The 27,913-nt window shown below is 35.3% G+C and overlaps 1 protein-coding gene across 2 annotated transcripts in view; it reads left to right on the top strand.

The window, feature by feature from the left end:
- Positions 1-27,913, top strand: part of FBN2 (fibrillin 2) — a 197,460-nt gene that overhangs the window by 157,502 nt on the left and 12,045 nt on the right. For both annotated transcript variants that reach the window (XM_032205669.1, XM_032205670.1), the window contains exons 35-55: positions 2,100-2,261; positions 2,992-3,060; positions 3,700-3,825; positions 4,265-4,390; positions 4,987-5,139; positions 9,381-9,449; positions 10,106-10,231; positions 11,127-11,252; positions 11,704-11,829; positions 13,420-13,536; positions 15,461-15,589; positions 15,916-16,035; positions 19,359-19,484; positions 19,713-19,865; positions 20,546-20,611; positions 20,889-21,014; positions 21,121-21,240; positions 22,512-22,634; positions 23,038-23,169; positions 24,483-24,608; positions 27,291-27,497. In XM_032205669.1, coding sequence (XP_032061560.1) covers positions 2,100-2,261; positions 2,992-3,060; positions 3,700-3,825; positions 4,265-4,390; positions 4,987-5,139; positions 9,381-9,449; positions 10,106-10,231; positions 11,127-11,252; positions 11,704-11,829; positions 13,420-13,536; positions 15,461-15,589; positions 15,916-16,035; positions 19,359-19,484; positions 19,713-19,865; positions 20,546-20,611; positions 20,889-21,014; positions 21,121-21,240; positions 22,512-22,634; positions 23,038-23,169; positions 24,483-24,608; positions 27,291-27,497 — 2,628 coding nt within the window. The remainder of the gene's footprint in view (positions 1-2,099; positions 2,262-2,991; positions 3,061-3,699; positions 3,826-4,264; positions 4,391-4,986; positions 5,140-9,380; positions 9,450-10,105; positions 10,232-11,126; positions 11,253-11,703; positions 11,830-13,419; positions 13,537-15,460; positions 15,590-15,915; positions 16,036-19,358; positions 19,485-19,712; positions 19,866-20,545; positions 20,612-20,888; positions 21,015-21,120; positions 21,241-22,511; positions 22,635-23,037; positions 23,170-24,482; positions 24,609-27,290; positions 27,498-27,913) is intronic.

The following is a 27,913-nucleotide window of genomic DNA, read 5'->3' on the forward strand; positions in this document are numbered from 1 at the left end:
GTCTCAGGACTGCAACTCCAAACTGCAGCTTCAGTGACAGTGAAGTTTGGGTCATTTGCAAATGTAAAGCCTTACCCAATTTTCACTCTAAGATTGTAGTCACTTGAGGAAAAACAAAACAGAACAACAACAACAAAAGACACAGGCTAGTAGACCTTACCAAGATAATGAAAGTTTCTTACTTCTGGAATTAAATGGTTGTGCCAAAAAGTGTTCCAGAAACTTCTTGTCAAAGGACAGCACTTCTGGTTCTCTTCAATAGCAACTATCTCTTGCACGCTTGAGCAAAAAGTGGAATTTTAATTCCAATTCCTCTCAGAAGGAACAGAAATATTATCCTTGGCAAGGAAGAACATGGTGGCTTGTCAAGACAGTTCATGTGAGTAGTAAACCGAAACCTAAAACCCTTTACGGACTCAGTATTGATACTCTGCTAGAGAATTCCACACTCTGCCTTCCTTCCAAGGACTATTATCTCCTATTGCTTGTAATGGACCTGAGGTCTTTAGTCGAAGTCATCTTCCAAAAAGCTCTTTTTTTTCCACTTTTCTCAAGAACCATGAAGCCAAATCTCAGCTTCACTTAAAAAGGCAGATGTCTCCCACTGTCACAATTGGAGAGGAGCATGCAGTTCCTCTGAGAACACGAGGAAATAGGTATTCTGAGAATATCTGTGTTGGGGTTGTTTCAGCTCAAGTCCATAAAGAGAACAACAGGATATGCCCTTTTTTAATTTTTTGGGAAGGCTGTTTATATTACTGTGATCTAACTTAATATTATTTTGCAGCCATAACAAATTGTAAAGCTTGTATTTATTACTAGAATCTCTTAGTAAATAAAAAATATGTAATAAATTTAAAATAAATATTTTTTTAAAAAAGAGGACTTCCACTCAACATGGGCTGATCAGTGATATGTACCACAACTCAGGATAATTTAAAAAGCCATGTCATATCAAGATATTTGTTAAACCCTGGAGATTTTTAAAGGATGAACTACACATATTTATCATACTTGGTTCATCTCACTCCATGTAAAATGCTAAGAATGTAGTGTGTGGCACTTGCTACAAGTAGTAAATTAAAAATGTGGTATTTCTGGTCAAAATATTCATTTAGAAAACCATTCAAAAATTCATATACAAGTTTCTTAGTTATACTATTAACAGAAATAGTAAAAATGTAAAAAGACACTGTGGCCTTTATACAATGAATCTTTCTTCCAAGTTGTTTCTATGCTTCTTTAGTGGCATACTTTGATAGTAAGTTAATTCATAGCTGTGATCTTTAAAATTATAACACTAAACTTGAGGAAATTAATTTATTCTTATTTGACTGTAATAGGAAATACTGTCATAATTGACTATATTCTCATTCCTTGTATTTATGATTCACTGCTAGTTACATGCCGTTTATACAGAACAAGGAGGTAGTATTGGCAGTAGAAAGAAAACTCAAAGTTGTACTTCTCTTAGCAGATTCATTACTCATTCTACCAATGCCAACTGTTGTCTACATCATGAAGTATCAGTTTGAGTGAACTAACGTTTTTTCCTCAAAAGTTTCTGGAAGTTTAGATTATTTTCTTCAATGCTAATGATTTTTGGAGATTTTTTTTTTCAAGTACAGCTCTTCCAGTGCAATGACAGATGGCACTTTTTTTCTGCAGTTCCATAGAGAAATAGGTGACTTCTAATTTCCACAAGAGAGTGGAATCCAGCCTAGTCAAACTCAGAAAATAGAGAAGAAATATTATCAGCAAACTGCAGCAAGGCTTCTAGATGTTTTCTGGACTGAAAACTGGGAATATTGTATGTTCTACATACACTACATACAACTGAGTGTTGTATGTATCTGGAAGATACTCAAACATTTAAAACTGTTCTCTGGGTTCTTAGGAGGCTGAAGCTACCCTTTCTCCATACTGTCTCTCTCAACATCAGTAACAGTGTACATGAATGTTTTCAGCTTGCCAGTGACTTTAAAAGAACTATGTTATCTGAATTCCGGCTTCTAGATATGGAACATTAAAATGAACGCCTACTGTTGCTTTGCCCAGATTGTTGTGTGCAGCTGTAGTCATATGTGCTTTATATGTAGATAATCGTGTTGGCAATTGCTACCTGAAGTATGGACCACGAGGGGATGGAAGCCTATCCTGCAATACTGAAATTGGAGTTGGAGTCAGTCGTTCCTCATGCTGCTGCTCTCTGGGAAAAGCTTGGGGAAACCCCTGTGAGACGTGTCCGCCTGTAAACAGCAGTAAGAAAATGTTCTCATATTTTCCCCTCCCCCCTTATTATAAAATATACTACTGAGAAATAGAAAAAGTGTTTGCAATCTTTTAATGCATTAAGTTATCATTTTAAAAAATGATTTATTTTGAGAATCTGAACATATTGCATACATCTGTTTGCAATTTTTAATCAGCAGCTCCACATTGGTTAGGGTAATAAATGTGACTAAAGGTTAGAATTTAAAGTATGTCTTTAATTTGAAGAACTGTGTTGGTTCTCAAAGAGAATCTTGGTAACTGTTATATAACAATTTCTGTCACACTTAGGTACTTTCAAAACTGTTACCCAGTGATACTTACCAACTTTGTAGATATATGAAATAATGCAAAAGAAATACAAAGCAGCTTATTCTAAACAGTCTCATAATAGTGTGAATTACAATTTTAACATCTCTTTATCTATTGTATACTGGCATTTTGTATTGAAGAACTAGAAAAAGCTAAAAGTGGAGGATGCATGTATACCTTATGCAGTCAGAAAATGAAGGAAACAGTTTTGTCCCTGCCTATAAGAATATCCAAGGTTATAGTAATGGTCAAAGCAGACTTGCTTTGTTTCCAGTAAGTAGTCCAAGGAAGGTAGAAGAATAATGACCGTAGGGAAAACGAAACATTAGAAACACATATGAAATGCTTTGTTTCTATTCTTAGCACTCATATAACTGACATGCTCTCTCTTGTTATACTTTACTTTAGCGGAATACAATACTCTCTGTCCAGGAGGAGAAGGATTCAGACCAAATCCCATCACTATTATTTTAGAAGGTGAGTTCATTGTAAATGACAATGAAATTTGGTAATAAAAAAAGTGCCATCTTTGGTGAGATAAATGCATGAACTGTATTTTGAAGAAGCCATTACATTTATTGCAAACCAAAAGTTAATATGAGTTGAACAACAGTGTGATGAAAAGGAGCATTGTAAAAGAACATTGAAGAAGTCCAACAACATTTCAGTAGGAAAATAAACTGATATCATACCTTTTGTGTGCCTCCTTACTTGAGCTGAACTTTGAAATTGGCCCTGAAGAATAAATCTTCTATGAAAATTATAGTTTATCAGTGGAAGGTATAAGTTTCAGGAAACATTCATTGGACAAAGAAACCAGTGAGCATGCAGGAATGGGGAATTGGATGCCAAATTCCTGTAAACAGTAACAGAAGCTGAATTCCAGGTGCTCATCAAGCTGAAACGTGCTCCAGAAAAACTAGTTATATAGGAGAGAATGAGCATCACATCCATGCTTTCATAAAGTGCATCCATGCTTTCATAAAGTTTCTAAATAAGCAACAAAAATCCATGTGACAGTTAAAAGCTACTAGTTGGTAAAAATTCAGGGGAGTGCTTACAGTCTGATGTTTCTTTTCATTCTGGATTGAAAGTAAGTTTTTGTCTCTTTTTTAGACATTGATGAATGTCAGGAGCTGCCAGGTCTCTGCCAAGGTGGAAATTGCATCAATACTTTTGGCAGCTTCCAGTGTGAATGTCCAAAAGGCTACTACCTCAGTGAAGAGACGAGAATCTGTGAAGGTTGAATCCTTTGAAATTGTCTTATCACAGTGCAGTTATGATGAAAAACAATGTTTTAGCCTTAAATCCAAAAGTGGCTATGGTATCCACACTCTTACCAAAAATCTTTTCTAAAATCATTGTCTTGGGCATTATTGATATGATTAACATTAAACTTGAAATTCATATACTAGATCTCAGCTATGTGTATTTTCTACATAGTATATAGATAAGGTGATTCAACTCATCATTTGTAGATTCCAGCTTCAGTGCCTTGTATTGCCTACTAGTTTTACTACATTCTCTGTATTGATCCAAATCTGATCTGTACTTCCCAAACTAGACTTTGTATGCAACATTTTTCTTGTTTTAGCATATTTTGGCTGTGTTTCTCAGAAATATTTGTTGGGGCTGGTCTTCCTTCTTATTGTTAATTATATTTTTTTCACTTGGTCTCTAGATATTGATGAATGTGTTGCACATCCGGGTGTTTGTGGTCCTGGAACCTGCTACAATACCCTGGGAAACTACACCTGCATTTGCCCTCCTGAATATATGCAGGTCAATGGAGGACATAACTGCATGGGTATGCAAAATGTCATCTTTACTATAACTGTCTAGATATCAACCTGTTTTGGAACCAGACTCCCTGCTCTAAAATTTCCTTTTTCATGTGGTCGATTCTGAAGTCTTTAAAGTCTCATACCAGAAAACTGGACTTGCAGTTGTTATGTTTTTTCATAAACTTAAGGACTAAGGATAGCTTTTTCCTACCTTTAACTCCCAGGAGGTTGTGTCATGTAGCCAGGAAAGAGAGACAAATGCAGTGTTTTAATGGTCTTGTTCTTTAACAGAACTCAGAAATATTTTTTATTTTTACCAGCCATTTCCAATATTAGGGTTTGATATACAGATGGATCTGATGGGCATCTACAGTTTGTTTCTGATTTCTTGTGAATGTTGCTTTTACCCCTTTGTCTTGAAAGTATGTCATTTCAGATAAGTCTAATACAAAAAGTAGATGAGTGCAATCTTTAAATGATTTCCGAGTGTATCTGTGCACATTTTGGGGTTGCATTCAGAAGCCAGAGTTAATGAAGTACTGTCTTGGTTCATGGGGGTAGATATTTACATAAATCAATTCATTGGTTACTTCATAAGTGATTCTTTTCTCACATCTAGACATGAGAAAAAGCTTTTGCTACAGAAGTTATAATGGAACCTCCTGTGAGAATGAACTGCCCTTCAATGTGACCAAAAGGATGTGTTGCTGCACATACAATGTTGGGAAAGCCTGGAATAAACCTTGTGAACCATGTCCAACTCCAGGAACTGGTAAAGCCTACCATAATCATTCAATTTTCTTACATTCTTTGTGCTTCTGCTCCTTCAACATATTAGCTGAAGTTGAAATTTCAGCCCCCAAAAAACCTTTGCTAAAATCATAGTATCATATAAACATTAAGGTTGAAAACACCTCCATGATCATGTAGTCCAACTATCCACCTACCACCAATATTATCCACTAAACCATGTCCCTAAACACCACATCCAACCTTTCCTTAAACACCCCCAGGGATGGTGACTCCACCACCTCCCTGGGCAACCAATCCCAATGCCTAACTGCTTTTTCTGAGAATTTCTTCCAATTTCTCCTAATTTCCATCCTGAACCTCCCCTGGCGCAACTTGAAGCCATTCCCTCTTGTCGTATCACTAGTTATCTGCAAGAGGAGGACAGCCCCCAGCTTCCCACACCTTCCTCTCAGGTAGTTGCAGAGAGCAATGAGGGCTGCCCTGAGCCTCCTCTTCTCCAGATTAAAGAGCCCAGGTCCCTCAGTCACTCCATCCAGGACTTGTGTTCCAGGCTCTTCACCAGCTTCGTAGCCCTCCTCTGGACACGCTCCAGGTCCTTGATGTCCTTCTTGTAGTAAAGGGCCCAAAATTAAAGGTGCAGCCTTACCAGAGCAGAGTACAGGGGGACGATCACCTCCCTGTCCTGCTGGCTACACTATTCCTGATAGAAGCCAAGATGCCGTTCGCCTTCTTGGACATCTGAACACACTGCTGGCTCATTGTTGGTTGAGCCAAGTGTCAACCAACACCTCCAGATCCTTTTCCTCTGCACAGCTTTCCAACCACTCTGCCCCAAGCCTGTAGCATTGTATGGGGTTGTTATGCTAAAACAGTGTGACAAATACCCCGCTGTTTTCTCACTGGTTGGAATAAGTCTTGCTGTGCTAAACAGGGATAGATATTTCTTCAATTTCTGCAGAGGGAAGATACAGCCTCAATAGTCAAGGAAACCAATCATTCACACAGGTTGAACAAAATATACAGGAAGAATATAGAGGTTTTCCCTCTCTGCTGCCAGTGAGATCAAGGACAAGGGAAGAAAATACCATCAGGTCCCCCTGAGTGGAGGTGAACATAAAGGCCTGGAAAGAAAGAGATGTCTGCTGCCTGATCAGCCTCACAGGATCATTGATAGCATAATTTAGTAACTGCATAGCAAGGGATACATTTATCCTTGTAGTCCTAATCTCTGTTTGAACACAAAGATTGTGTTTCATAGTTTCATACAGTGTATTGCCTTTCTAGATTTTTCACTTGTGTCTCACATCTGAGCATGATCCTCTTGGTTGCTTTTACATTACCTCTACTGAAGGTGATTAACTTGCAAAAGCTCTGTAAGTAGGGCATAGTAATGGGAAATAAAAATTTCCTTCTACAAAATGAAGTGAAAATAGAAAGGTACTCAGTTCTTTTTCAGTTAGTCTTTATGTAGTTTCTTGCCTGGAACAAATCACCCTTGAAAGCTCAACTCAGAAAAATTGTTGGTGAGAGAATCACCAACTTGGAAACCTGACAGTAGCACCTGGGCCTCATTAAAATACTCTTACATTTGTAAAAAGAGCAAAGGTGCCTAGATAAAATAACTGTTTAATATATATGCATTTTACTGTTTAATTAACTTTCTACAACAAATCTAGTACCACTAAAGCCATACCTTTGGGGGTGCATCCTCTGTGGTGTTAGTGTAAATAATGTATTCTTTTCATTCCACATGGTTTATTCTGGTGATGTAAGGGAAATAGCAGATAATTAGGGAGGATTTTCTCCCACAAGCAGTAAAGAGGAGGAAAATGGGACTGAAAAGAAAAACACCCTCTTCCATTTCTTTCTTAAGTAGGAGGAGGGAAAATGAAGGAATGTTTCTAGCAGTCAGGAATGGGAGCTGAAAATAAGCTTGAGAGAGGAAATACATGTTTGCTATCAGAGAGAGCTCATAAAATTCTTTCCCATAGTCGTTTGTCTCTCACCATAAAATTGTCATCAGGATGACATATGAAAAAAATATACCAAAGTATTAGCAGGGATTCATGCAATTAATATTCTTGCATGAAGGAGAGAGATCTCCTTTTAGATTGTTAAGACAAGTTTTCAAGTACTGCTGCAGTTTTTAAAGCTTTGTTAAAACAACTTCACTGAGACAGTCTTCAAGGAGTTATGGGGTTAAAATATTTCCTGAAATACTTCAGTATTGTCTTGTTAGCTCTTTTAAATGCCTTTACTATATTTGGAAACATGGCTGACACTCTTTCACCATGAAAAGAGATTGTTTGAGGGATTAAACACTTATGTAAATGCTTGAATAGTTGAAGTTACAGGATATAATCAGTTGTACTGAAATCTGGGTGGGGGCTACACATCACAGACAGGGGTTATGATATTCTGACCTTAACCAATTTGCTAGACTGAGCCCAGTACCTCATTAAAAGTATTATTCTGCTCTGATGAGAATTATATTGTTCCTCTAAATTAACTTCACGTGCCAATTCATTTGCAATTTTTTTCTTTGTGAACTGAGTTCTCTCTTCCTTTTCATGTATTTATGCTTAACTATTAATTTCTGTTTGATGACTTCAGGTAGGAAAGATTATCTTGCTCATAAATAATATAATAAAATAATCTTTTTAGTTTCTTTCTCTCTTTCTTTCTTTCTCTTTCTTTCTTTCTTTCTTTCTTTCTTTCTTTCTTTCTTTCTTTCTTTCTTTCTTTCTTTCTTTCTTTCTTTCTTTCTTTCTTTCTTTCTTTCTTTCTTTCTTTCTTTCTTTCTTTCTTTCTTTCTTTCTTTCTTTCTTTCTTTCTTTCTTTCTTTCTTTCTTCCCCTCCCAAATAAGTGTAAAAAGCTGTTTCGCTGCTAAAAAATAACCAAGTATTTGCAGAACTCTCTGTATGGTTGGATCATCTGGGGAGTGCTTGACTTCAAAGAGTTTTTTCCCTGTTATGTGATAGATCTTTTTTCCTGTGAAAAATAATATAGTGATAAGTATGTGGTTTTTGTAAATACTTTTTAAAGTCATTGTTGCAAATAGTAAAAAGTCAAACTTTCAGAAAGTAAATCTCTGGAGTGTTTGTGCAATGCTAATTTGGCAGTCTTTATAAAAGCATTATACTACAGTCCTTATTTAATTACATGCAATTTTTTCTACACATTACAAGCTAAAAAAAATATGAAAGATCTCTATTAAATAGAACATAGAAAATACCTAGATAGCATAGCACAGAAGGGAAGAAAGCTTGAGACTCTCTGAGGTTCTTCTTCATTCTCCCAGAACTGATGTTAGGCGTTATTACGGAAATAGATTGTCATCATCCATGGGGACAAGGTAGTGAACACAGGGCCCTCTTTTTACCCATTGTGTGTGTTTCACTGGTTTAACAACAATGTAAATGGCATAAATCTCCATGCAGAAAATAATTGTTATAAAGAAAACCTTAAATCTTATACATGTTAATAGAACAGAATATTTCTGGATGGTAAAACATTGTGGCAGTGAGCTCTGAGATTATTCTGTACTGCAAGAGTAACCTCAGTAGACATTAAACAGTCACTAAAGAGCAGGACAGAAGAAAATGCCAAGGTTTATATACTGGGTCCTAGTCAGCTTGTACAAGAAATAAGAATATTTGAATGTGAAAAAAATATTTTGCCAAATCACATTCTGCACAATTATCAACTATATTTGCTGAAATTTTAATAAAGAAGAACATTTGGTTTAAAGGAAACAAGAATTACTCAAGTTATAATGCTAGTGATTAAACTTAACCAATTTTTAAACTAATGAAAAGCTGACACTGAAATATAGAGGATCAAGAAACTAAGACAACAACAAGAAGAGAAATAAATTATCACCACTTTGGGTACCAGTGAGTTAAATTTACTTCTTTCTGAAAGTGTTGCTGATTGTCTCTACAGATTTCTAGAAAGCAATAATGAACCTTAAATGGTAAGTTACCGAGTTCTATTTAAAACAAAAACTAAAGCTCTGCTTGCTCAAACCAGACATTTGTTCTTGTGCCAAAGTCTGCAAAGATTTACAAAAAAACAAGTATGAATTAGTGTTCCAGTTTGCATTCATTTATTGGCAACCTGAATTTTCAGTATAATTTGTACAGGAGGCAATGGCTCTCTCTTTTGAGTAGATTTGGCTTGTATCTGCTCTGAGAAAACTACAACTGAGAGATTTATAAATACTCAATAAAAATGCATTTTTCTCTGTTTTGCTCTAGCTGAATTCAAGAACATATGCGGGAATATTCCTGGCTTTACTTTTGATATTCATACTGGAAAAGCTGTTGGTAAGTTTCAATAAACTTATTTTAACCAAAAGATGCTATGCATAAGATTGGTGCAGCTCCATAATAGTGGACTAAAGTGAATATTTCATAAAATAAAATTCAATAAGATTCTATCTCATTGTGAAGTTTTGAAGGTGAGACGCAGTGTGAGAGCAAAGTTATAGTGACTTGTTATTTATATTTTTTGATTCCTCCATTTTCACAGAATCATAGAAACTATAGAACAGCTTGGGCTGGAAGCAGTTCCAATTAAAGCAGTTCCAACCCCCTCTCTCTCTCTCAAGAGAGAGATAATTTTTGATCATTTTGATAATGATCTTTTCATCCCCCCTCCAGAAGGTTTGTTTTTCTGAAGGTTTTGCCTTTTTTTTTTTGAAGGTTTTACCTTCAAAAATTTTTTTGGACTCATGAGCACATTAGTAACACTTCTGCATCTTGATAATATTTAGTATTTCTCTGTTTTGATCACTTGCTAAACTTCACATAGTTTATTTTTTCTTGTAATCTTGTTTTGATTTATACCCTGTATGTAATTAGTAGTTTAAGTAAATTAAAAGGAACTTCTCATCTCAGTATAAAAAACAGTGAAATTGAGAAACCGTATTGTTTATAAAGTCAAGAAGTACTGTATTTTGACAAGCTCATCTGACTTTCAGACATCGATGAATGTAAGGAGATCCCAGGAATCTGTGCAAATGGTGTTTGCATCAATCAGATTGGCAGCTTCCGCTGTGAGTGCCCCACTGGATTCAGCTACAATGACCTGCTCTTGGTCTGTGAAGGTGATTTGAAGTGACGTTATTTTCTACTTAGTTCACATAAGCATAATTATCTTAAAGGAAAGGCGAACATTTAAATTACATATTTTTCAAACTAGAGGACAAGTTGTGAGCTTTCTTTCTTGTAAGGGTCAAATCCATAAACGATTTTGTGATGTGTTTGTCTTTAATACGTATGCATATGCACTGAATACAGTTTGTCATTTTTTTTGTGTCAAGTAACCCACTGGCTCCTAAATGCTTTCATTTTATTATGGTTTTAATTGTATTACTTATTAATTTGTGTTAAAACTTGCTCAAAGAAAAAGTTCCCTTGATTTTTCCCCCTTCTATCTGTTCTTCTGTGGTTTTATAAAGTATCATATATTCATAGAAGATAGTAGTGAAATTTTGTGTGTCCTGAAGTCAATGGTAGTTTTGTCGTTGGTATTTGAGTGTCTTGTGCCGATGACACTTGAGCCCTAAATTGCAAACAAACTGTGCCACTTACTTTTTCACTTCAAAATGTTCTTTTGTTTAAAATATATAGATGTACAACTGAATAAATAAATATAATACAATAATACAATAATATAACATACAATAATACAATAATACAACACAATAAATTTCTTCGGGTACATGTTTAAATCTTCATGACTGCTTCAGTATATAGGGAGTTGGATTCAGTATATAGGGAGTTGGTATCCTCCTTCATCCAAAAAGTGTGCTGTTGATAAAATTCAATTGATGTTGCTTTTCATTTGCACTTACAGCACAGGAGGCTGAAGGTCAGCATCTTCATACTTTGCTCAGGAAACCTATGAAGACCAGTCTTGCACAAGACTGACTATACAGTCTAAATACTAGGCAGAAATATGCATCTTGTGGTTTCTTACTATGACTCTTGGTATTTCAGATATTGATGAGTGCAGCAATGGAGACAATCTCTGTCAAAGAAACGCAGACTGTATCAACAGTCCTGGTAGTTACCGCTGTGAATGTGCTGCTGGTTTTAAACTTTCACCCAATGGTGCTTGTGTTGGTAAGAAATCAGTTGATTTTTCTAGTCTGAATCTGTTTGTATGTAATCAAGGGTCTGTATTTGATTCTCTTGAAGGGTGAAATTTTCTGTTTACTTTGCATATTGTTTTTTTTCTGTTTATTTTCTGTTACCTTGCATATTCTGCTGTGTGTTTTATGTAGCAGTTTTTATTTTATAGCCCTGTTTCCTTGTGCAAGGGAAGAAAAGACAGGGTGAAACTTTTAAAGAACATTCTTGAGGTATCAACCAAATACTAACAGTAGTTTTGACCTTGAGGTGTACAGGCAAGAAGTTCTTATAAAACGAAATTTTGTTATGATTCAGGTTTAGTTATGGATAATTTTGAGTCTGGTTTTAATAATAATAACAGATTGTAAAAACATGTTTGTGTAAAATGAATGAATAATAAAAGTCAATAATGTGTACCATCTGTTTTATATTTTTGTTATAGATCGCAATGAATGTCTGGAAATTCCTAATGTTTGCAGTCATGGTTTATGTGTGGACATGCAAGGAAGTTACCAGTGCATATGTCACAATGGTTTTAAAGCATCTCAAGACCAGACTATGTGCATGGGTATGGAAAGAAAACACTTCTGTGATTTTAAAAGAGGGGATAATAGAGGGGACTGAGTTTAGATTATTATTTTTTTTAATTGTATAAGAAGAATATAATGGCATTGAAAGACTGATTCATGTGTTTTTGACTTTTTGTGATTAACGTATGTGAAGTTATCCTTGGAGAAAGAAGAGAAAAAAAATCACAATATTTTCAGAGGTAGCTCCATATTACTGAAGAAAATGTTAACCCCATTTTCACAAAAATACATGATAAAGACTCATTTGAAAGAAAAATTTACAGGTGATATTACATAGCAACAGATTTCAGAGACAAAAATACAGATTTTTTTTCAATTATTTCAAACGCCATTGAGTTCCTACTTCATTAAGAAAATAGAATTCCACACTTAATGTAATCTATACTAATTTTATATTCTGATAATGACATGAAAGAGATGATATTAAGAAATAAGCAGATTACAAAATAAGAATGTTTTTCTTTCTTTTTTTTTTTAATGTTAAATATTACATTCTAAAGGATATTTAAAGAAAGAGGTGATGCATGTATGAATTTTGTTCTCCGAAAAAAATAACTAAATGTCAGCTTTAAGCACTAGTGACATTTAGTGACCTCTATAACACAGGTCTGTTCGTGCTTCTGTTTAATGGAGGCATTGAAAACCTGTTCCCATAATATTATAAATTCATATATGCTTTGAGTCTTCTCATTTTTGAACTAAATCATATTTATCAAATCAGCTGAAAAAGATATTTTGGAAAGTGACTTCTGTTAACAATGCAAAATTTCCAGAACATGGTTACTTGAAATGATAATAATTCTAAAACTGAAATTTGTCTTTCACAGTCCGAAATACACATTTTGACTGAAATGCAGTCTGAAATACGGATCTTAACAATGACAGGTTATGGAAACAATTCTGTAACAAGTTGTTTAGCATCTGTAAATAAATGTTATAAATATATAAATAAACAAATATTTCAGAAAGTCCACAAGAACCAGGAGACAAAGATCTAAGTAACCTTCATATTCCCATGAAAATCCAAACAACACTCAAATACACAGTAGAAAACATTGAATTCTAGTGTTTTAAAAAACAGATGTATCCAAGAGTTTGAAGGCAGTCTTTATATTTCTGATTGTACGTTGAGAACAATAACACATATCTCGTTTAGAGAGTGTTTTGAACAGGTTTTCATGTGCGCTAGAGTAAGAGGTGTATACGAATTTTGAGACAGTTCTGAGACTGTGATTCTCAATCCTTTGTACTGACTTCAGATCACTAGTATACATTAAGAAATGAAGGTATTATTAAGGAAAATAAAAAGAATGTTTCATGGTACTGCATATATACGTATTTTGATCTTTACAGTACTTTTTAAAATACAAATGAAAAATAAGTGTCATATGTAATGTTTTCCTACACGTGCCCAGAAGGTTTCACACAATGCTGCAAAAATCACTAGTAAAAATAAAAAATGTGACAGATGTGACAGGTTTAGAGTATTGTCACTGTATGCAAAGACATCACTTTAACAAATACCTTTAAAAATAAATTCTAGCATATAATTTTGTTTCACTTTGCAGATGTCGATGAATGTGAACGCCATCCGTGTGGAAACGGAACATGTAAAAACACAGTTGGATCATATAACTGTCTGTGTTATCCAGGATTTGAATTAACTCATAATAATGATTGTATGGGTAGGTGATGTAATCCAAACCATGCTTTCATTGTGGCTGGTTTAGCATGCCAAGGAGGATGTATATAGTTAAAACTCAAACAGATGTTTCAGGGTGCTAGGGAAATTAATTGAGTGCAGTAATTTATACAGCTACCAACCCTAGAAGTTAACCATTATTATCATTTTTGAAAATAATTTCAGAATATGTTTTACCGTCCATCTTGAGATAATGTAATCCCTAAAGGTCTTGACCACTGGCACAGCCTTACAGCCCTCATCCCTATTAGATTTCTTGGGCAATTACAGCAAATGTCCTTGACTGCTGGCAAAGTCCATAGGAGCCACTCACAATAAGCATGGCATAACACCAGAGTTACCTCAAATCATTTCTTTATTTCACCATATTGTTTGAAACTTGTGTATGGTGTGAAAAAGAAATGAGACCAGCAATAAGAAAGCAAGCACAGCTAATCACCTACATTTCCTGCTCTCCTAAGATGAACTCTGCTTACACAGAGGCATTGCTATTTCCTTTTCCTTAAAAGTGGAGAACACCAGAATATCTGATGGTTTTGGACAATTTAAATATTTGTGATAAAGAAAACAAAATCTTCCTAGGCTGAAGAACAGACTCATAAGTCTCTGGAGATCCTCTGCCTTGTGCAAAGCCTAAGCCAAAACGGAAGCCTTCACATTCCTTTCTGCTACAGAAGAAAGACAAAACGAAGTCTACCATTTCCTTTGTGGTTCAGGAGAGAACTAAAACATTTTAAATAAGTATTTTAAATCCTGTCCTTCTTCAGGAAAGAGAAAATTCAAAACTTGTTCAAGAAAGAAGAGACTGCAGCCAAAGAATGGCAGTCTTTGCCAAGGAGTTTCTTTCCCATAGCAGTACAGCTGCCAGGCTACTGCCAAGAGCATCCAATGCCTCTCCTCCAGGCTGTGCCTTCAAGGAGGCTAAGGAGCTCAAGCTGACTCAGAGACTTGGCTTTTGTGAGCTTGCCTCCTGACAGCCTGGAGAGCCCCACGGCTTTCTTCCAAGCCATCCTGGTCATTCAGTTTAAGCCCATCCCAATATAATAGTCTGAAGGTATTTGTACTTGTGGAACTGTCACACAGAAGAAATACACTGTGGAATAAACTAGTAACCAGGCATGTCTGTACTGGCCAAAGCAGAAGGTACATCTTGTACAGGAGCTGGTTCTTAACACTTCTGAAGACCTAAAACCTTTTCAGTAAAATTGATGTTAGTCTTCATCATTCAAATTAAAGTGTTTCACAACAGTGAAGCGTAAGTTGTTCTTACACCGTGGTACTTATTAATCTCCTTGATTTTCATTTCTTAAACTTTCTCATCTGTAATACATTACTGCATTATGCAGTGTTTCTTTCATTTTGCCTCATTAAAGTAACTCTTAACTAATAAGCATTTTCAAACCTCATTTTCAGAACTGTTATGAAAGAAAAAATCTTCCCATGGAAAGCAAATGGCATATTCCAAATTTTGAAAAATGACAAAGCAGGTTTTAGGGGGGAACTTGAGCATATATAAAATCCAGATAAAGTCCAGAACACCCCGTGTTACATTTTCTTTTCTGTGTCTGGAGTTAGTATCATACAGTCACTTGGCAGTAATTGACTGTCTCCAGATGCAGTAGCTGAGGTAATGCTGCAAGTTTTAAAATTATAATACCCCATAAAAAAGAGTGTTGTTTAAATAAAACATATACCCTAAAGCACTTGAGTGAGAGTTACTTTCCACTAACTGTCAACTGTTCCCTTGTTGCTGCAAGATTTGCCTTTTCCATGGAAATACATGCATTGCAACTTGAGTGTGTTTATAACATTCTGTATATACTGTGCATGCTTACACATTCTAATGGTTAAATTCTTGGAAGGACTCAACTCTCACTTGTGTGGTTTGTTTTTTTTTTTCTATATAGATATCGATGAGTGCAGTTCCTTCTTTGGTCAGGTGTGCAGAAATGGACGGTGTTTCAATGAAATTGGTTCCTTCAAATGTTTATGTAATGAAGGATATGAACTTACTCTAGATGGCAAGAATTGCATTGGTATGTATGTATGATACCACATGGAGATGTTACAGTACCGCTGAGCTGAAATAATACAGCTATTACCTACTATGTAGAAGGAAGGATCACAGTCTTAGTATCTTAAAATAAAAAATAAAAATGACAATGATTTTACATAACACAACAGAAGTAACTGGGGCTTGGAATAGTTGATCTTTATGCATTTAAATATCTTAGAAAATTGGAAGGTACTCTACCATATATGTAATGAATAACACTGATTTGTAATGTAAGAATTTTGTAATGTAAGAATGTTAAGAATTACACGATTCTAAAGCTTTCCTGATTCTATTTACTCTCCTAAGATACGAATGAGTGTGTGGCACTACCTGGTTCATGCTCGCCTGGTACCTGTCAAAATTTGGAAGGATCATTTAGATGCATCTGTCCACCAGGATATGAAGTAAAGAGTGAAAGTTGTATTGGTAAGGCAAGTTGTAATTGTTGCTTCTATACAATTTAAAAATTAAAAGTATCTGGCTTCAAAGTAGTTGTACATATTGATGACTGTGAATTCTGAATTCTGTTCTACTTCAGAAAACGGGGAAAGCCCATAAGTAGTTAAAGTATTCAGGAAGAGGTTTTAAAAGTGGAAGACAAGACATCATCTTGAACTGTGTTGTGCTGTTTTGTACTTTCATTTCTTCATTGATGCAAACTGAAAAATACTTGGATTTACTTTTCAAAAAAAATGGTGTCCTGTATTTCATGACACCCCCCCCCCTTTCTTTTTCCCAATTATTATTGATAAAACAAACCAAACTGTGTAGTGGATTTTTGTAATGTTTGCAGAAATGGTAATTATTGTAATGTAAAATAATGGCAATCAATGCAAGAAGAAACCTTTGGTTTCACAGGGCTATGACATTTTAAAATCTGGATTTGGAAAAGGTTTTGGAATTTATGGGAAAAAATGCTTAAATTGGTTTATTCTAACAATTGTTTTCTGATTTGGTGTTTTGTATAATGTCTCTCAAGTGCTGAGATCCACAGGGACGAGAGTAGACCTTCCATCAGTTTGCATATTCTTGTTTATTCATAGAACTGTCTCATTTGAATGCAATGTCGCATAGTGAATTAAGAGTGGGTGTAGCAGAGAATGAGAAATAGATTAGAGTTACAAGGAGAGCAAAGCACGGGACTGCTGTGAATGTTATTAACATCTAAATATATCATGTGTGGACACCAGGCAAGAAAGGTGCACACAACTAGTTTTTGGCAGCTAACCTAGGAGGCCTTAGATTCCTGTAAGGTCAGAGAATGGAGTAAGCACCTGCCTGGCCTCTGTGAAATGTGGTTCTCAGCCTAAATTACTGAAGGTAGCTGCACCCCTCAGACACACTCATCAAAATAACTCCCTGTAGTAAATGAGTAGCTTGTCCTTGTATGGAATGAAGAAAAGACTGGTGAGCAATTAATGACTTGGCCTACATTATCCTAACTTTCTGAATGCAGGAACAAAGACCATAGGCCATAGGAACCTTCTTGATTTTTTGTCTTCAAAAGTAGGATACATTTTCTGAGCCCCAGACCTTTCTAATTCTGTTGTATCATACCATTATATAAAATTTGCCTGCCAACTTTATGGTTTCTTCTGGCAGCTGCTGTTCCCATACATTAGCAATTGTGTTTGAGATCCATTCAAATCACCTATAGTTGTAAAATCATGAATATAAAATGAAAGATTTTGGTTTTCCTGGAATATCGCTGTTCATGACACTGTAGTATCCTGAGAGAAGTCTTGATGGTTTTGTCAATATCAGTGATGGCCATATAGATCTTTACCCTTAGTAGAAGGTACGTAATCGCATTCTTCTTTATTCTGTCATGTGTCCAGAAGATTTTGAGATAAAATTACTAGACAATGCCTAGATAGTCATATGATTGTAGTAATAATTTGATTAATAATCTGTCAGCTCTTGAAACCTATGATGTTCCCCATTACTTTCTGTTGATCTTAAAAGCAGACGTCTTTATAAAAATTCATTACTTCTCTCAGGAAGGTTGGGTACAGCTAGATTATTTCTTAAGCTCACAGTGATTATGTGCAAGAGAAATCAAAACAGGTGGGAGCCACATAAAAAGTCTTAGTTTTCACCTACACATTTAATATATTTTCTTTTATTTTATGGGGAATAAAGTGAAGAGGACTTGCTTCCATTGTTTGGTTAGCCTGTCCGTCATGGTCACAAAAAGTGTTTCTTTTATTAGTCCCAAGCCACACCTTACATTAACATCCAGAACTTCAAAAGAGAAGCATTTCAATCCCATTAATGCAGCTTAGGTGCTGAGCTTTGTAAGTTAGCAACTGTCACACTAAGTAGGAAATTGATTTCTTTTCTTTCATGGAAATAAAGTGGCTCAAAACACATAGTAGGAACCTTTCCATGGGAAGTTTCTGTGGAGCTTGGTCACACACCAGCTTGTGCTACAGTAGTTTGGTCATGTGCTGTACCTATAATAGCTTCTGAAAAGTGGGCTCAAGGTTTTTTCGGACTTAATATCAAAAGGACCTGTTCCAACCTGATTCCTTCCCTCTTACTACTTAACTTTTTCCTGTACAAAAGACTGTTTTTCCCTGGTTGCCTTATCTGCTAAATATGGGTCAGTTTTCTAAGATTCAGTATAGTACAGAGTCCAACAAGTATCAGGAAAAATGATGCTACAAATCTGTGACTCAGCATCCATGAAGCTTAATTCCACGAAGAACATCCATTCCTGCATGCACTTTGATTTAAGATCAGTGTTGATATAACTGAGAATTAAGAACAGTGTTAATATAACTGCAGAATGTTTATGCAGCCACATTATAGATCCCTATAATGTTTCTTCTAAAATCCATTACTAAAAGACTCAGAAGGAATTGTCCTGCAGTTATAGCTTTGGAAAATTTTAAAATACACTTCAGAATTTATTAAATTATAATTACCTTTAGAAATTACTTTACCAGAGAGGGTTATTTCTTCTGATAGCATTTGCAGAACAGAATAAAGTAAAATATTGTTAATAATAATAATAATAATAATAATAATAATAATAATAATAATAATAATAATAGTCTATTAATACATTACTTTTCTTACTCTTTGTCTATATAGGTGCAGGGATATGCAGCTTGATACTATTTCAGCTGCACAATTTTACAGACCTTTATAAAGGTCTTTAAATTAGGTCTGTAAAAAAAAGGTCTGTATATTAAGCACTCCTTTGCTTTTAGTTTTTAATAATTATAAAAAGATCTTTAATTAAAAAAACTGAGTATGCATAGCTCTAGTTTCTAATTAAATAGAAGAGGTTTTTAAATAATGTATCAAGAGTGGCCATGGTAAACTGGTGTCTCATAAATGCATCTCATAGTCCTCCCTCTGTCTATAGTGTCAGTTCAAGGGTCAGTCAAGCAATGTGAAAAAAAAAAAACAACTTTTATTCCAAAGAATCCCCAGCATACAGATTGTTTTAAAATTCATCTTTGGATGTTTTATGTTGATGGGAAAATATTTTTCTTGTAAATATATTTCGTTCTCTGTTTCAGTCTGAAAGCGTTTATTTAAAGTTTATGCAATAAATATGGCAAAGAACAGATAACATGATTTGAAACACTCGAAAGAGTTAGTGGAGCTTGCTTTATCTTTTTGTTGCTTTATTGGAGGTGTACCTCTGGTTGAATTTAAATAAATAAATGATGTTTTTAACCAGTGAATTGATAATTGATGGGATTCTGATGAAATTTTTCTTATAAATTTTATAGATATTAATGAGTGCAATGAGGATCCCAACATCTGTCTCTTTGGCTCTTGTACAAACACTCCAGGAGGTTTCCAGTGCATTTGTCCTACAGGTTTTGTGCTGTCTGATAATGGACGAAGATGTTTTGGTAAGTTTAACAATTACAGAAGGTAATAGCTAATTTTAACAGACAACAGATACCCTGTGAAAAGGGTAAAAAGAGACTTTGGGAGGTCCATTCCAAAATTTGTGAGAGTTGGAAAGTGCATTCAAAATAGTTAGAAAAATACAGGCCTAACATCATTCCTTTCAGGACTGGACACACATTAACCTGGTAGGAGCCGTGAGCTCCACATAACTGTGTTTTCTTTTTCAGATACTCGCCAGAGCTTCTGTTTCACTAATTTTGAGAATGGGAAGTGCTCAGTGCCAAAGGCTTTCAACACCACAAAGGCAAAGTGTTGCTGCAGTAAAATGCCAGGAGAAGGATGGGGTGATCCTTGTGAGCTCTGCCCAAAGGAAGAAGAAGGTACACATGAAGATTAAAATAAAGACTTTTAGCTGGGAGAAAAGGAGAAACACATTCATGTAGTACCTTTTCAATCAGTAGAAGAAGGGATCTCTCTTGGTGTTAGCTCTAACAGCCTTTTCTAGAATCATTCTGAGGTGAACAAATGGAACAAAATTACATAGAAGAAACTAAAGAAAAACAGCCTGAGTTACTGTTTTGGCTCTGTAGAGCTAGTATACTCCTATATGAATCATGGATCAGATATATATATCCTGATGGATCTCACCTGCTTTAGGAAAAGCAAAAGAGTAAAATGGGACGGTGCTGAGGATCCATGAAGTAATCAGCCGTTTTCAGTTCTTGGTTTTCTCCAAGTTCCAAGCGCAGAAAGAGAAAAGCACCAAGCATGTGCACACAGAAGTTGGGTACATTCTAGTACTGTTACCCTGCCCTAGAGACAGTTTTGCTTTGCTTTTACATCTGGCAAGACAATGTAATGGCCATGATTTAAATGGCTGAGTTTTGAAAAGTGTGGTATAGAAGATACATACGTGATTTTTTTTATAGCTTTAACCATTTATCCTGATTCTCTTTCTCTCACTTGCTGTTTTTTTTTGTTTGTTTGTTTGGTTGGTTGGTTTTTTTTTGTTTGTTTGTTTTTTGTTTTTGTTTGTTTGTTTGTTTTTGTTTTTCCACAGTTGCTTTTCAGGACCTGTGTCCTTATGGTCATGGGACTATTCCTGGAATTGATGATACACGTGAGGGTAGGTATGCTTCTTCCTCATAATTCAAAAAGTTTTGATTTGTGTTTAAAACTAGACTTGGATATTGTAGTGTATGGTGGGTTATTCCCCACAGCCCACAGGTGACAAGAGGCTGACTTTTAATATATGTGAGCCATTATGAGATAGATAAGAGATTACCTTTAAAAATGCATGGGTAGAGAACAACAGAATGGAGCACTTTGTTTTTTAAAAATACTGTATTGAGACAAAAACACATCAACTGATAAATGGTTGCTAATATCTTCCTACCTTTTAGATGTTAATGAATGTCTTGAAAGCCCAGGGATTTGTTCTAATGGACACTGCATAAACACCGATGGATCCTTCCGCTGCGAGTGTCCAATGGGTTACAACTTAGATTTCACTGGAGTACATTGTATCGGTGCGTCACTGTTTCGTAAATGCTAAAAATTATAGCACTCGGATTTGAAACGTAATTTGAAATGTGTCCCAGTTCTCTTCAGCTTACATTTACTCATTATACACAGATACTGATGAATGTTCAATCGGCAACCCATGTGGAAACGGTACATGCACTAATGTGATCGGCAGTTTTGAATGCAACTGTCATGATGGATTTGAGCCAGGCCCAATGATGAATTGTGAAGGTACATTGTCTTCTACTGTCTTTTCCTTTAGTTTCTGTGTAAGTTTCACAATGGTTAGTTTCAAATTATTTTATTCACTAGGCGTTTGGTGCTAGAATAACCAGGAGGAGAAAAGTTTCTTTGATTGAAATATCTGATAGGGAAAGCAAGTCATGAATTGATTTAAGCATTTTTTTTTTAATTTATCACAGGGCTTCTGAAATTGCATATTGTGGTAGTCAATGCAGTGGTTAGCTGTATTTATTGTGAGGTTATTTTGGGGACCTAGCAGTTATCATCATTTCTTTTTCCTCTCCAGCAAACAGCTGAATCAGTTACCACTGCAAAAAAAAAGCCTGAATTTGCAGAGTGTTTTTCATAAGTGAGGCAGCTCAGTTATGAACTGACCCATTCATCACAGTTATAGTAACAAATGAGTTACATTGGACACAATAAGCTGAAGTCAGACCTCTGATCCATCTAGTCCTTTATTTCATCCTTCACAGTTGAAATGCTAATTCAGGACAGCATGTAAGCATGACTAACAACTTTCAGCAGCTCACTCCTCTCAAGAATATATGGGAAAATATGATGCAGATCGGAGGATGTGTTCCGGCAAAGTGGGTTTAGCATCCATTTATGGATCTGTTGTCCAAGAATCTGTCTAGTACATTCTTCAAACTACTGATACCATCTGCATCTAAAGCCTGTTGTGGCAGCAAGATGCAGAAGTTCACTACCCTCACAACTTAGAGGAGTATTTTATTTCATTTATTTTAAACTAATCCTCTATTAGTTTCACTAAATAAGTTTCATTCTGTAAGTTTCAGTAAGTTTCATAGCATGGGGTATATATACAATCATTATGTTCTCATCAGATCCTTATCAGGATCCTTCTTTAAAAATTTGTCTTTTACAAATCATAAGTTTCCTTTCCAAAGCAAGAACTAATTTTCTTATAGTTGAAAAAAATGCTGACATCTGTCATCACATAGAAATACATTTTCAAAATTTCATTTAATAAAAATCTAAAATAGAGCAGTCCCAGCTTGCCATTTTAAGTTCTAGTTTCATATTATATTTGTAACTACTTTTACACTGAGCTTTGTTCATTTTTGTCTGACTACTCATAACCAAGCATCCATAAGTTTCTGGTTTGCATTGTATTACATTTCTGATATTTTTTGCCGATTATATACATATATATATATATAGAAGTGCAGGTATAAAAACTTCTGGGTGATTGTTTTAAAACTTACTGGAGAATGATGTTTTTGTTCCTTTCTGTTCAGATATAAATGAGTGTGCTCAGAATCCCTTGCTATGTGCTTTTCGTTGTATCAATACTTATGGTTTCTATGAATGCACCTGTCCAGTTGGCTATGAACTGAGAGAAGACCAAAAGATGTGCAAAGGTAATGACTTAAATGTGAATTCCCCACCTTCTATCACCCTGTGCTGGCCAATACTCCAGATATTTCTGTGCATCTTGTGTTCATCCTCTTAGTGAAATGTAGCAAACAGCATAGCAGATAATTTACTCCTTCAAAATTCACATAATGCCAGTGTTTAGTGCTTTGTGTGTTCTTGCTGGGGAATGTAATACAAGAATGTCAAGATGGTGAAATTGTCTTTCAGCTCACAAAGATTACTTTGACAACTGCAGTTATGCACAGCACTCTGTGGTGTTTTTGTTGTTTTTTTTTTTAGTTCTTGTTTCATAGGATAGTCTGGATGCATTTTTTTCATGAAAAAGTGCTGGTTGCCTTCAGTAAATGAAGCTACTGAAAGGATGCTCAAATACATGTATTTTTACAGATCTAGATGAATGTGCCGAAGGCCTCCATGACTGCGAATCAAGAGGCATGATGTGCAAAAATTTAATTGGTACTTTCATGTGCATTTGTCCTTCTGGAATGACCCGAAGACCTGATGGAGAAGGCTGCACAGGTAAAGCTTAGAAAAGGAAGAAGATATCTACTGCAATTACAATGAGAAAGAATGCTCTTTACGTGTATATAGTGAGCTGGAAAATTACAGTTCATAAAGTACACTTAAGATAGCTGATAGTACCTAATGTCTTAAATTTACTTTTTGTTTCAATGTTCACCTACCTGAAAATAGGTATAAAGGTCTAGGAAGTATTTCAGAAGAAAAACTCTGGTTTTATTTACTTCATTGTACAACAAAATCAGGAAGTTTTTCAGACACTTGGTAGATTTAAAGCAATAAGTATCCTTTTTTCAGGACAAAAGAGACCTCATCCGATGAGTACAAAGCAAAATTATTGTAAATAAAAAGTTAAACTGCCTTCAGCTTAAATACTGTTTATAAATAATGTGGCAGTTCCTTAAAGAATTACAGCTGTGAGATTCTGAAACAATATATAAGCCACAAAGAGGAGGAGGTGTGAAAACTGCCATACTTTACAATAATTCTCTATATCTTCTCCATTATTTTTGGAATAGGTTGAGAGGGAAATGTTGGCAAATTACACTTTTCTAATGGGTAAAAAACTCAAGCCCATTCTGAAGTTCTCTTTGGAAAGAAGTATCTGAGGCTATCATTAGCTCAGAGGAAAAAAAAATAAACATACATCTCAGAGAATGCTTTAAATGAAAATATTTCAAAACAGCATTCCTTCAGCAGCAGAATGACCTCTCTTCTTTACATAACTTGATGAATTTACTCAGAGGAAAGAATGTACTAACAATAATTTTGTCTTTTTCCCTATTTAATACTGCCTTTAAATGACCTGAGGTTATTTTTCAGTTAAACTTTAAGCATCTATAGAGGTATTTAATTGCTTACAGTGTCTATGCCATTAACTATGGAAGAAAATAAACCGGGATTGTAAAGTGTTTCAGGGAAATTATGTGCTGACTGAATTGTGACTGCAGAAAGAAGTTAAATGTACTCAGATTCCTTCTTAATGATTACAAAGTGAAAATTTGTTACACAAGTCATGCACGTGTTCCAAATTTATTTAAATGTTATTTGCCATGTAAAAGTTGTGGATAGGACTCTGCTGCAAGTGTTTTCTGCTTCTTGTTACTTGCAAAGCGCAAAAAGGTCTAAAGCCTTCATCCTAGATGCAGCATATAAGGCACGGAATAGGATATCATTACTAGAAAAGTCTTTCTCACACTTAATCAGTTGTTGTTGGTCCACTTCTTACAAATATTACGCAAAGTGCTGAATACATTCTGCAAGTCTGATACATCTTCTTGTAACAATAACCTGCATTTGGTATTTTGGTAAAGACGAAAATGAATGCCGTACCAAGCCAGGTATCTGTGAAAATGGTCGCTGCATGAATGTCATTGGGAGCTACCGATGTGAATGTAATGAAGGATTCCTGTCAAGCCCATCAGGCATCGAGTGTCTTGGTAAGTCCCTCTCTCCTTCATATGCATTCCATCTTACATGAAAGAGTGTTTCGGTGCTGGGATTTAGAGTGTAAATTGGGGTTCTAATTATCTCTAACAGCTCTCTTAGGTGAAACAATTAAATAATGTTCCTGATTAATTAAAATAATGAAATGACATTAAATGATATAATATTAAATAATGACAGGAATGAGGAACCTCTTGAGAATGTCAGCTTAATCAGGCTACCAAAGGGCCTCACATGAAAACATCTACATTCCACAGGGCATAAACACTATCCAGACAAACTATAGGTATTTATAAAGAAGCAGAATTTATTTATCTTAGATAGATGAAAAACTGGGATGCATAGCAAACTGAAGTGTTGACACATTCAGAACATGATTTTAAGCGCCACAGTATTGCAACTAGGTATATGATTTTTCTGCACTTTTAATGTAGATGGTGAATATTAATAAAAATATTAGGCTTTCACAAAAAAAAAAAAAAAACTTTTGTTGAAAAGTTATTGAGCTGTGTCTGCACTTTAAACACTGATGAACGGTTTAATATTCATCAACCTGTATTTCCTTTTCAATATGTTCAGACTTGTCATTTGCACTATAAAATTGTTACTCTTTTAAAAATCAAACAAAACTGCAGAATCTTGACTTTTTCATGACCACTGCTCAAGTGTAAATACTTAAAAGTGTTTTTACAATACTAACATGTGAAATTGCAGGACTGTTTAGAACTATATAAAGAACACCTGCTTTAAAACTACTTAGATATTATCTGACGTATGTAGTAAATAACCAGCTCCATGTAAGTTGCCATCGGTAGTGTGCTGACTTCATGGCAAAGCAGTAATGTATTTCCTAAGTATTTCCTAAGGATTAGGACCAGATGGGAGTGGGATGTTGTAGGCTTTTAACCCCAGCCAGTCATTAATGCCAAGGAAATACCCTGTTTTCATTATTACTTTCTTATATCATATATATATACATTTATATATACATATATATATATATAAATAATGCATATCTATTATATATATGCACACACGCATATATTTATATACATCATTTTTTAAAAACTATACTTTGGATTACTTTGCTCATTGCTGCTTTTCCTTTAGGGCTGTCCAGGTCAGATAAGACTGAAAAATTAGACTGGCAGAAACAAACTGCATCTTCAGAATTAAAGAACAAACATTAAGTCTTAGATTACACTATTTTAAATATATTGTGCAAACCTTTATATTCTGTTCACATTGAAGCATATTCCACATCTCAAATTGGAGATCAAGCATTGCATGGTCTTCAAGTTATAAGGGGCATAAAGACCTGCCCAATATACCTACTTACAAGAACATAAGTCTGCTGAGTCTCTCACAAGTGCCACTTTCTGTGAGGACAGCTTTCTCTGCTGTAGCCAGTTAAGTTACCAGCCACCCAAAGCAATTTTCACCTAAGGTCAAAGATTACATTTTACCAGTTCATGTGAGAAATCCACAGATTATACTTATATACCACATGGTCAGCTTGGTGTTCAAAAATGTACACATTCTTAGGAATCTGAAAGATTTTAACTTTAAGCTTTAAGACAAAAGATCTTTCACTTAAAAACATAAGCGTCTGTCAGACTAGTTGACAATATCTTCATTTTTATTAACAAATATGATAACTGACCTATAACCTAATTAGAAGTACCATCTCTGCAAAATCTAATTTCCATGATCACTGGAATCTCTCCTCTCTTCGTCTGCCTGTTTGAAGGAAACATGCAGGAAGTTAATGATTGTGTAGTTTCACTCCTCTTTCATGATTGACATGTATTAATAAAAAGGTTCAAAAAATAAGGAAAATTGATTAAGAAAGAGACAGGTTAACAGTATGGCTATATAAAACCATTTTTCCAACCTGCAAAGTAGGAGTGTTGCTTAAAAAGACTAGTGAATAGCAGACTAGCAGCACTTAGAGACTTCTAAGTGCTAAGAATTTTGTCATTTAAATCACATCAGGGTATAGATGATCAGACACGCTATTTTTACCAGGAAAAATTAAAAAATGGAAAAAAAAAAACAACACACCTACACACACAAAACAAACCAAACAGTAAGAGAGAAAGAGAGAGAAAGAGAGAGAAAGAGAGAGAGACAGAAAGAGAGACAGAAAGACAGAAAGAGAGACAGAAAGACAGAAAGAGAGACAGAAAGAGAGACAGAAAGACAGAAAGACAGAAAGAAAGAAAGAAAGAAAGAAAGAAATAAAGAAAGAAAGAAAGAAAGAAAAAGAAAGAAAGAAAGAAAAGCCAAAGCTGTAACCCTACTCCAAGTAAACCTGTTAAATGCAAGCCAAACATAGGTAGCTTAAGAGGGAGCTCAGTTTGGCTTGCAGCCTGTTCTACTATCAAGTAAGCTTGCCAGGGATGCCTAAGGGCACATCCTTCCTAGAAGTAAGATTCACATCAACTCCTACAGTACTAAAATTCGGAGATGTCTGGAATAAACTTGGAATGGCAACAAATGTTCAGAAGACATGGCAAATTTTTGAAAGGCTAAAGCAAAACAGACTTTGCAGACTGGTTGCGAATAACCTAGTGCTTGAGAGTTGACAGAGAGCCAGAATAACATATCAGATGCTTAGTGATTCAGATATTTATCTCCTGCTCTTTCTTAGTCTCTCCAATTCTTCCTTACAGATAATCGTCAAGGCTTTTGCTTTGCTGAAGTACTACAGACTATGTGTCAGATGGCTTCAAGCAGCCGCAATCTTGTCACTAAATCTGAGTGCTGCTGTGATGGAGGCCGGGGCTGGGGTAATCAGTGTGAGCTCTGCCCACTTCCAGGAACCACCCAGTATAAGAAGCTCTGTCCACACGGTCCAGGATATACTACAGATGGAAGAGGTATTTGCAGAGATGAAAGGACGTAGAAAACAGTGAAGGAATACACTTACATGCTTAAGAAAATGCAGTATTCTCTTTGAAGCTCCTTTGAAGAATTTCCTGTGAAACAACAGAGTTTGATTTTTCAAATACTACTGTGTGATCAGAAATTAAAAACACCTTTAAACAGTAGCTGCACCAGGAATACTCACAGCTGTGCACGATTTTCAGGGTTGGGATCTAAAACAGGATCAACCAGTAGTAAAAGCTAGAAATTATCCCAAAGCTTTTGTATGCTGAGATGTTACACACAAGGCAAAAGGTAACAGCAGTAGTTCTAACTGGCACATATTTTTAAATTTTGGTGAAAAATTTTTCTTGATCTTACTAGTTATAACAAACTTCACTTACATGATTTTTTGTTTGTTTGCTTTTAA

This window comes from Aythya fuligula, chromosome Z (assembly GCF_009819795.1).
Source record: "Aythya fuligula isolate bAytFul2 chromosome Z, bAytFul2.pri, whole genome shotgun sequence".
In the NCBI taxonomy this organism is placed as follows: domain Eukaryota; kingdom Metazoa; phylum Chordata; class Aves; order Anseriformes; family Anatidae; genus Aythya; species Aythya fuligula.